At 44.1% G+C, this 11,215-nt stretch overlaps 1 protein-coding gene across 2 annotated transcripts in view; it reads right to left on the bottom strand.

The window, feature by feature from the left end:
- CDK19 (cyclin dependent kinase 19) overlaps positions 1-8,383 on the bottom strand; it is a 132,432-nt gene extending 124,049 nt beyond the window's left edge. For both annotated transcript variants that reach the window (XM_018560277.1, XM_018560278.1), the window contains exon 1: positions 8,059-8,383. In XM_018560277.1, coding sequence (XP_018415779.1) covers positions 8,059-8,186 — 128 coding nt within the window. In that variant the 5' untranslated portion in view covers positions 8,187-8,383. The remainder of the gene's footprint in view (positions 1-8,058) is intronic.
- Between the last annotated feature and the right edge of the window lie 2,832 nt (positions 8,384-11,215).

Below are 11,215 nucleotides of genomic sequence, written 5' to 3'. Positions count from 1 at the left end.
GCTGCCCCTGTCATCTGCATACAAATAAACACACGCATAGGAAATTGTGTGTGTGTGTGTGTGTTGAGTCCTGCTGCCATTTCACTGTGTGCCATATTGTGGTACCTGGGCAGCAGAACTCTCTCACACACACAATGTGCATTAAAGGCTAAGTTCACTTTCCCAGGTAATACGGGAAAATGGAAAAACCGATCAAATCTGGCCCGGTCTCTTCTACCCCCCCCCACCTGCCAGCTATACTTAACTTTCTGCAAACAGTCCTTACCCTCCGCCAGTACAGGTGTCCTTAACCTGTACTGTCCAGCGCATTCCTGCCCTATGCATTTTGAATTTTGCTCGCAAATTGCAAGAACTCATTGGTCAGCAAGGTTAGGTGATTGGCCGGGAAGCCAGCTCCTTGCTGATTGGCCGCCAATCAGCATCGAACCATCTTCCCGGCCAATCAGGTCATTACTCTCCACCAGGTTTCCTGATTCGCTAGCAAGCTGGCTCGATGATGATTGGCTGGGAAACCGGCTTCCCAGCTATTCACAATGAAGCCGGCCAAACAACATGGAGTCGGCTTCCCTGGCAGTCAGGAAGCCGGGTAGAATCTCATTACCCGCTGTCCGGCTTCCTGATTGCCCGGGAAGCCTGCTCCATGCCAACGGAAGCACCGATACTCAGTGAGTACTGAAAGCAAAATATTGGTACTCGTACTCGATACCCAAAAACTGGTATTGGTGCATCCCTAGTTTTAAACTTTTAAAACTTTTTTTTATATTTGGACAAGTAGATTGTCATGAAGGACAAGTAGATTTGACCCCCGCTTTAGCCCTTGGATAAGTAGTTTTTTCAAAAATTTCCACACCCCTGACTAAGGGTATGCACACTCTTGAACAAGGGTAATTTCATTTTTTTATTTGTTGCCATGTTTTGTTTTATGATTGTGCCATTCTGTTATGACCTACAGTTGAATATGAATCCCATAAGAAATGACCAATTCTCCAAGGGTATGCAAACGTTTGAGCACAACTGTATATAAAACTTTATAATTGATTTCAAGTGCTAGGACATTGTGCGAGCAGGTTCCAGTAACATGCTGTATATGGTCCATTTGCTCAGGATTGATGGTGTGACCCAGATCTGTTTCCCATTTACGCATATAGGAGTGTGAGGGATTAAGAGAAGTGGAGAGGAGATGACTGTATATTAAGGCGATCAGACCTGGTACTTCAAGTCATTATTTTCATAACACTAGTATTTCAAATTTATTAGGATGCAATAGTTATAAAGGTAACTTAAATTTACTTCAACATAAAGGGAAAGTCTACATTTTGAGAAAAAATAATGAATGCACTATTTTTCATAAAGAAAACAATTTGCATTTTTTTTTTTTTTTTTTGCATCAGAGCCAGTAAATAGTCCCTGCTGATTCTTCCTCCTTGCTGAAAACCAACGTACGGACATTCAGCAACATGGACGGGAGGAAGAATGATTTGACTACAAATGCAATGATGTCACCGCACTTGTACTCCAATGAGAACTACAAGTCCCTCTGGTACAGTGCCTGATGGGACTTGTAGTTTCTCCATTCACAGATCCTGTCAAAGGATCTATGAATGGATAATGCAGCTGTGGGGGCGGAGGCATACAAAGCTGCTCTGAATTCAGGATTGCTACGCTTCCCTCTCAAACTTCAAGATAAATGTTTCCAAATCAGCTGCCCTAAATGTCTCCCTCCCTCAAGCGGAGGTGGTCCGTCTGCAATCCTCCTTTCCCTTGTCATCGGACGCCCTAACCTACCTAGGCACTTCTATAGCGGTGGACCCCACTCGACTATATGAGCTTAATTTTGCCCCCCTGCTCCAGAAAATCAAGCAAGACCTCTTGTTCTGGCACTCACTGTCACTCTTGTGGTTTGGCCGCTGTAATGCCATCAAGATGACAACTCTACCAAGGGCCCTTTACCTGTTCCAAGCCCTCCCAATCCACATCCCACCACTATTCTTCCGCCGTCTGCGTCATATGTTTACGGCCTTCCTATGGTCCTATGCCCCTCCTAGAATCCGCTACTCTACTACTACCCTTCCCAAAAACAGGGAAGGCATTGGGCTCCCGGATCTGGCCAAATACCATAGGGCGACCCACCTTGCGCGCATCTGGGACTGGTGTTGCCACCGGAAAATTAAGCAGTGGGTGGGCATGGAAGAAGACGACACAAGCCCAGCTCTGGCTGGACTACCCTGGCTCTCCACCCCCTTGCCACCCTCCACGTGGTCACACCCTACCATCGCACCCACACTCCTGCTATCTAGATCGCTCTTTCACTCAACGGATATTTCCCCATTTCCATCACCTCTGACCCCAGTGGTCGGCGACCCGGATTTCTTGCCTGGCGTTAACAACTCTCGCTTCCGTCGCCTCCGTGAACCTAACAAATTCAGAGTTTGCGACCTACACCTCTCCGGCCGATGGCTATGGGCCGGTGAGCTTAGCTGCCTGACGGAACCCCCCTTAGACCACTGGGGTGCTCTCCAACTGAGGCATTTTCTGCTTTCTATACCCAACCACCAGCAGCTCTCCAGACCCCTGACCCCGTTCGAAAAGGTATGCAAAGAGGAGATACCCACTCGCCACGCGATATCTGCCCTCTATTGTATGATGATCCCCCCACCCAGTCTTACCCGATATTCTTGGCCAAATGGGAAAGAGACCTAAGCATCACTTTCACACCGGCTCAGAAAGACTGTATAATGCATCTGGCCCACCACTCTTCCATCGCCTCCAAGACCCAAGAGCTGGGCTATAAAATAGTGTCCCGGTGGTATCGGGTCCCAACAGCCCTTCATGCCATGTACCCCCCAAGTCTCACCCATGTGTTGGAGATGTCAAAGCGCCCCGGGTACGCTATTACACACATTCTGGTCCTGCCCTCTACTGCTCCCCTTCTGGCAGGGGGTGATCACCACCCTGAAGGACCTGGTGATGGTGGATCTGATGGACAACCCTGCGGCATGCCTGTTGCATTTAAGCAACCTGTCTACGGGGAAATACAAAAAATCACTGTCTAGGCACCTCCTAAATGCTGCTCGCCAATGCATTCCACTACTGTGGAAGCAGACATGCTGCCCCTCCCCTCAGGCTGTGGTTCACCAAGGTTGACGAGATATACTTGATGGAAGACCTAACCTCTACGCTTCGGAACACTGAGGAGCTCTTTCGGTCCACCTGGAGACCTGGACCTCTTTTCGGGACACGGATGCGTACCATCGGGCTATGGGTGCAATGCCCCCCTGAACGCTAGTTGAGACCCAGGTCCTAAGTGCCTGACCCACATCCTCACTACTCCCTACCTCCTTCTGGCTCCCCCCTGCTGATTCTCCTTTCTCTTTCCCTTTTCCCCCCATCCTACCTCACCTGCTCCTCCTCCTGCTCTAACCCCTACCCTTTCTCTCCATCTTCCCCCCATTGGTGCTAAGCAATTGCAAAATGTTCTACATATGCTTTTGCGTGCTAGGAAACGTTGACAAATTCAAGTGCGTCTCACTAATAGCAACTGCGCTGGTACCTGACGCCACACAAGGCCAGCACTTCTCTTAATGCTTGATTCCACACTGTACCGAATATGCTCTCTGCAACACTTTGTTATATTTTCTTGAACTATTAAGTACAGCCATCGTGGCTACATGATGATTGCTCTGTTGAACCGAACAATTCCCTCATGTTTACTCTGTACTGCAATGTGTTTTATGTACTTATCGTATATCCCAGATTTGTACTGAGGATGCTGGTATGTGTTGGAGGCGTAGCCTCCTTGTACAATTGTACCATGCAGATGTACAATAAAGTTGACTTCTGATTAAAAAATAAATTAAAAAAATCTTTTACTTACAATTTCTGTTTTTCCACTTCCTGGTCCTCTTAGGCATTAGTGATGTAGACCTGGCCTAACAGATGCATCCTGGGAAGATTACATTACTATGCATTGCTGAGAAATCTCATCTGTAAACTGCAAAATCTCACAAGATCTTAGGGAAAGGCATTTTCCCCCTGAGATGATGTGTATGGTCACATCTCCTAGTCACATGTTCCAGAGTTCCAGAAAGTAAAATTAGATATATTAATCTGCCCTTAGTAAAAATGGCCACTGTGAAAAGAATGGGGGGGGGGAGGGGTAGAAAAATAAGGTATGCAAAGGATAAAAAACCTGCAGTTGTTGTGCATGTGTTCCCCTTTTAAAGATAAGGGTAGAGTTCCTCTTTAACAAGGACATTTTTGACATAAGAGAAGAATATTCCTTTTTCATATACCCTACATAAAAATTAGTTTCTCTAACGCCAACAAAGATTCATTTCAACTTTAGAAAAGAACAATTCATCTTTGATGGAGAAAGTACTTTTCATGTCAAATGTAACAAGCTTAGTTTCAATGCAACTTGCTGTAGTATTTCTTTACTGCTCTCTACTTACTGATTACTTACTGATCAATGTCAGGCCCCTTATAACTTTGTTGAAATTGGAAAAGAAATACATTGAAATAAAAACAGATACATAATGCTGGCTTACTGGTAGAAGAATTAAGAGAAGCAGAACTGCAAAATAAGACAAAACAGAAACAAAAAACACAACCAGCTTATGAATTCAAAAGATGCTCCTGCTTTTACCCTGGGAAACATCAACGCCATGGTCCACTATCACCTGAGTCCCAAAAGCTTGCTCATTATATAGATTTTCTGCTTGATAGCAAACAAAATGCCCCAGAAATGTGATGGGGCTGGCTCCCACTAACCTGTCTCCTCTGCTCCAGAAACCTGCTCAGACCAGAAATCTGTTTCTGGTCTGAGCAGCATGGGTGAGAGCTCTCTCTCTGTTTTCACAATCCTCCATTCTCCTGGATCAAATAATAATCTAGGATCCTGGGGAGGGTCGAGGACGGAGATCTCCCGGTTTATCCTGGTGAAGCAATCTGTTTTGCTTTGGACGTCTGGATCCCAGGGAGCGCCAGAGACGAGAGGGCGTACAGCTCCGGTGTCTATCTAGCGAAACAAACGGCTTTCTAACATAATAGATCTGGTGAGTGCATATCCTTGAGGGGATCTCCTCCGATTTTCGTTGGGCACATCACTACTCAGAAACGTATTTGATCTCACTATTGGGCTGATTTTTGGAAGAACAAATGCATCACATTAATATATACACATTTTTGTTTTTTTGTGATATATATATTTTTTTGATTTTCCATCCTTTTTATATATTTTTTTTATTTTACTTTTTGATCTGTATGCGTCTGAGAAAAGACTGAAATAATACGGACTTCCTTTCAGTGATTGTTATACGTTTCCTCTGCTTTATCGCGGTATACTGAGACACCGCACCTGGAGCGGATCCCGACTTAGATGACGGGATCAGCCCAGCTGCGTGAGTGACAGCTGGCTCTGCCTATCTAGAGGCAGAGCCAGCTGTACCCGCCCCCTCCCCCATCCGTTCCGCCAGTCAGCGCTGGCAGATCGGAGCGGGGAGAGGGGAATCCAGCCCCTCCCCCTGTCACGGCAGAGAGCCGTGACAGGATCGAGAGGTGAGGGAACCCGGTATGTGTTCTCTCACCTCCCGATCTACTGAGCCGACCTGTGACAGTCTCATTGTCACAGGTCGGCTTAGAACTATGAGGTGAGTGGAAATCACTCACGTCATAGTTCTCCTTTAACAGAGGATCCACTTTTGTTTTATTCGGTTAATCAGGAGAAATTTAAAAGAAACACTTTCATCACTCTGTTTTTTCTATATTGTACATACTTTGCTGCTACACTTTGTTTATTAAGTTGTTATTAGTCCACGTTATTGAATTTTTTCAGAGCACTTTGTAGCTACTTCAATATTTGTATTTGACACATTGTTGCTTCTATAGATGTTTCACATATTTTCAGCACTAATTTAGTTTAGCACCCACTGGTTTTGTGCTGTTATTACAGTAGTTGGCACTTCACGTACTCACTTTATTCACATAGATGTGAGTGATATTCCCTCTGCAAATGCATTTTATGTATTACTGATACTACACCAACTATAGCCTTTTTTCTATTGTACCGAGAGGCTTCTAGCGCTGTACTTTACATTTTTTAACCCTTAGGGCTTAATGCCTGAGTCTAGCTGCTTTTAGCTTCTATTCGGTTTCACTTTAATTATTTGGTTATGTCCCTCTCCTTCATACATCACTTTTTATAGTTAAATCTAGCAATTCACGTTTTACCATTAGCGCAGACTTTTGTCTACTAAAGCTTTATTTTAGCTCCCTAGACAAAATGAGCACTTAACCCTTGCAGTGCGGGGGTAGCCCCACTGCAAAGGTTAAAGTACAATTAAACTCTCTGTCTTTTTTGCATATATCTACAGCCAGCAAGCAGTAGATATATGCAAAAACATTTAAAAAATAAAAAAAGTTACCAAAAAAGGTCATTACTTACCACAGCAGTCAGCGCTGAATCATGGACCAACATCAACGCTGGAGGGATTGCTGAATACAAGTGGAAGGAAGAAGATGATCGGATCAAGAGGCATCATTTAAGGTATGTCCCTAAATTTAAAAAAAAAAAAATAGGGATACATTGGGATGCATTTTCAGTGCAGCAGCGTACGAAGCCGGTCAGCACACAAAACGGACGTCGTGTGAACAGGCCCTAAAGGCTCAGTTTATTTTTTGGACCATGTTTCATGTTACACCCATATTCAGGGTATAATAAAACATGGTCACATTGCAACCCGACCCCCCCACCCAAATTGCAGGGTTCCTCTACTTGCAAGCTGCTGCTCTTTTTTTAATTTTGTGCAGCTGTGCACATCTCCACCCACACAGCTGCATCATCCATTCACAGATCCTTTGACAGGATCTGTGATTGGAGGAGCTACAATCCCCATTTCCAACCACGGAAGAGGGACTTCTCAATGGAGAACAAATGAGGTGACATCACTGCAGCTGTAGTCCCATCCATGGTATTAAAAGGAGAATGATGAGGAGAGTGAAATGCACTCATCCCATAATTAGAGCTGACGAGTGACACTAAAGCTGTCACATGTCAGCGCTATTGATCGAGAACTGAGCGATCACATACCGCTGATCACTCAGTTCCCGATCATCTCCCTGCAGAGAGCGATGATTGTCAGTCACGGCTCCCCGCAGGGATTCCTCCCTCTCTCTTTATTCCTCCAGCGCTGACTGGGGCGGGCACAGGTGGCTCTGCCTCTAGAGCCACCTGTCAGTCAGGCATCTGGATCCCGACAATACCTCGGTATGGACATGAATGGGAGGAAGACTCAGCAGGAGCCACAGCATTGCACCCGCGATCCAACGATTGCAGTTGCAATGCTTTACTGACTCCAATGCAAAAAATAAATAAATAAGTACATAATAATAATGAAGGCACATTTTTCTCTTTTATGAACAAGTGGATATTTATTTTATTTTATTTTCCGGAAAGTGGACTTTACCTTTAATGCATTTGCAGCCCCTTAGTGAATCTTACCTATGTGACATGCCTGCTGTAGGGAGCAGTACTCAGCTCCACCGTAATAACAGAAGTGGGGTCCTCATGTATTGAATTGTATTTTGTAAAGTGCTGCACAATGATAATAATACGGACAATAGTTCCTAGAAGTGATTGAGTGAAGAAGGACCATGGTACAGGGATGGTGGATCCTAGGCACACATGGGAAGGAGGAGGGATGGAGGAGGTGGGACCACCCCAACATAAACATTTGTAGCTCAGGCTCTCCCCTCCCCCAGCACAACTTCAGCATCCCGGGCGTGTGCAGAAGAGGAGGAGAAGGGAGCTACAAACACACTAACTAGCACTGGCTCCCCATCAATAACCTGACAGGCTGACAGGAGTAACAACAACCCGCCACCCACTGCATGCCCACCTCGGAGTTTACACGCACTGCATTACACACAAAGGACATTGCCATCCGCCCAGAGAGGCAGGTATGAGCGCACAGGCATTGCCTGCCATCCCTCTCCGGTGTGACATACCGTGCGTTACACCCTCACTGAGTGGGCACACGCCGCCCTCTGCACGTCACTCACCCATCTTTCCTCTTAGCTTTGTAAACATGCCCGTAGGTTCCTCGACCCACTTTGCAGCCTTCATACTCAAAGAGGTCCTCCACCCGCTCCCGCTCGGCAGATAGCTTGCTCTTGAACTCGTAATCCATCCTCCACGGCCGGCCAGTGTTTAACCCATCAATGCGCGCCCACCCGAGCGGGCTGCCGGCGCTTACATGGAAAAACTAGCAGGCTCTCCCACCACCATTTCCTTGTTTTTCTTCTCCTGTGCACACACATACACGCATGCCATGTACTTTGCCTGCACAGCGCCCCCTATCTTTACTTTCTATATCACACCAGCCGAACGGCCGGATACAACGGGGTGACTGGGCGCCCACAGCCGGCTCGTCACTTGGGGGGGCGATGTGTGGAAGCGGGAAGTTCCTTCTCGGGCCCACAAAACAAATGTAGCTGAAATGAAGTCGAAACATTAGACCTTTTCTTCATAATACAGTGTGTGCTCTATAAAGCTGAGTGTACACGGTTACAATTTTGTTGGAAAAAATTTGAGAAACATCTGTTCGGTTTTCTGATAAGCAATGAGGTGAGATTGATATGGAATGGAAGGAGCAGAAAGGAAAATGTTTCTGAAACAAAATAACAGTGAATGTGGCTTACGTTCAGGAAACGCCCTTCGTTTTACAAGTTCAAGTCATTGAATATTCTGAGGAGATTTTTCATAAGAACATTCACATACCAGTGCATAGACCAGCTTAAAGGGCATGTTCACTTCCTCACAAATTTTGAAGAAATGAACTTACCCACAGCACCCCCCCCCCCCACCCTGTCGGTGTAGTGGACCGTAGATTGGACTTCCCAGCCCTGCAGTATAGAGCATTAGATAATGGCCCATGACCATGCTGACAGATGAGAACCCCTTATTCTATCGAAAGTTCCAACTCCTTGAGATCTCCAACCATCTGACTTCCGGTTTAGTTAGAAGTAAGAGGTTTGGCCGAGAAGGCTCTACTGCACATGCAGCATTTCCCTATACACATACTAAAGAGCAATAAAGTATTAAAATTAACTAGGGTCAGACTAATCCAGCATATACTTTTTCGGTGGTAAAATATTTAAATGAAAGAGATATGCCTAAATGAATCCCTGTCAATTTATAACACAATTTTTACTGAGTTCTAAAAGGTGCTTATCAGTGAACCTTCCCCAAAAATGCGCAATAGTGTTTCTTCATGCTGTCCACACCTCCAATAATTGTAGGAAGTATTTGGAAACATCAACTGAAGACTGACTGGTGTCATATATCATCTTGAAAAAAACTTGTACCCTGACTCTTGTGTTTTATTTGAGATGGAAGCCTTATGCGCCAAATGTAAAATTCGGTTAATTTGCTCAGGGGAGAATGATTGGTCCAGTTCTCATTCCCATTTTCTAATAAATGAAGGGGATACATCCTTCTCCACATCTGTTCATTTAGCATATGCCAAGAAAAAAAGTATGTCTAAGCGGGGCCTCCGAAAGACACCATTTTTCAAAGGAACTAAGTTCTCTAAACATGTTACCATCTTTTAATCTAAATGAAGATACGAGGTTAGCTGAGTCAGTTGCCATTCATTCAAATAAGACGCAAACTTAGTTTACAAAGTATATTTTGATACAAAACCCCCATTAGCTGCAAAATGAAAGGTCCTAAAATGATTAGCACCCTAGTAAAAGCACCGACTGTGACCTCAGGGACAAAGTCTGGAGATCCCAAAATAGGCGTCATAGGAGCAGGAATAGAGGAGAGATCCGTAGTAGTGAATTAATCAATTTAATCAAGGGGTGAGTATCTAGCTTCAGCGCCAGTGAAGAAGTAAGCCATGCAATGGAATATAAGAGCAGGTATGTTCTAGTTTCATTGTTTCCGATGGGAAGGATTATACCATTCAAAAATGTTGGCCAAATGTGGAGTATCTGGTTTATACAGGCCTTTAAGAATTACATAGGCCTTTTAGTTTCTTCTATGACTACCTCCTTATAAATGTGTTACTAAGGTTTCTGCGCTTTTTAAATATATAGTGTGTGTGTATATATATTATATGCAGCCAACACCAAAATGTGAATTACACATTTTAAAAATTATATAACGTAGCATTTCAAAAATCAAAAATATACACAATTACTGTGCTCATACACTAGCTTTAAGTGTGTAGTAGAAACTATTTAATAAACTTTACAACAAATTGTATCTACTCAAAAGATTCATATCTTCTCATGTGAAATACATAGGGGTATTCACAAAAAGGTGAAGAGTTTGGAGAAGACAGGAGAAGTGAACATTTAGGGCAGCATAGCTGATTTGGAAAAATTCTCCTATTCAGCTCACTTTCAATGGTCATCACTTATGAGAGTGGCAATGCTCAAATATTAAACAAGGAACAGAAAATAGTGTAACTCATCTGTTTAACAGTAATAAGGAAGATACAACAATACTACTCACAATGAACATGAAGATAAAAGCATCCACCAATGAATGTGTTCCTACTCCAAGAACTATACTCCGCAAGCAGACCAAAACAGTTCAAGCGCTCTGACAGCCTATAACTAAGGCGTAGCAGAGTGTACCACTTCCGAGAATGACGATTAGCTCCTCCCATCAATGAATGTGTTCCTGCTCTAAGACCTATACTCCACAAGCAGACCAAAACAGTTCAAGCGCTCTGACAGCCTATAACTAAGGCATAGCAGAGTGTTCCACTTCCGCGAATGATGATTAGCTCTACCCGGTGAGATTTGGTGGACGTCCTTCTCTAGGTAGAGTCACTTGTTTACAATATTCACTCATTCATTTTTTTAAATAATGGATTTTTTAACAAACATTTCATTGGATATTCCAAGGTTTGGATTTTTTTTTGCAAAAGTCAGCCCCGATTGCTGATGCTTTTCATACTAATCCCAGAATAGTTTTGATAATACCTTTATCTTCGTATTTGCTGTTTAGATATGCCCTCTTACAAACCCTGGTGCCTTTCAAAAGGTGTACCCATTTTGAGGTCATGTGACACGTTAAACTCATTTCCACCTTTGTAAGTGATTAGATTTTATTGTGGTAGGGTATAAGTGCAGTGATGATGTATATGTGTGCACATTTTCATTAATCCCATTGCTGGCCACCCCCTTCCCCCCCCTTTTGAAT

The sequence above is a fragment of the Nanorana parkeri genome, unplaced genomic scaffold, assembly GCF_000935625.1.
Source record: "Nanorana parkeri isolate BGI_ZX_2015 unplaced genomic scaffold, ASM93562v1 scaffold445, whole genome shotgun sequence".
NCBI lineage: Eukaryota > Metazoa > Chordata > Amphibia > Anura > Dicroglossidae > Nanorana > Nanorana parkeri.
This window is presented reverse-complemented; position numbering and strand designations above follow the sequence as displayed.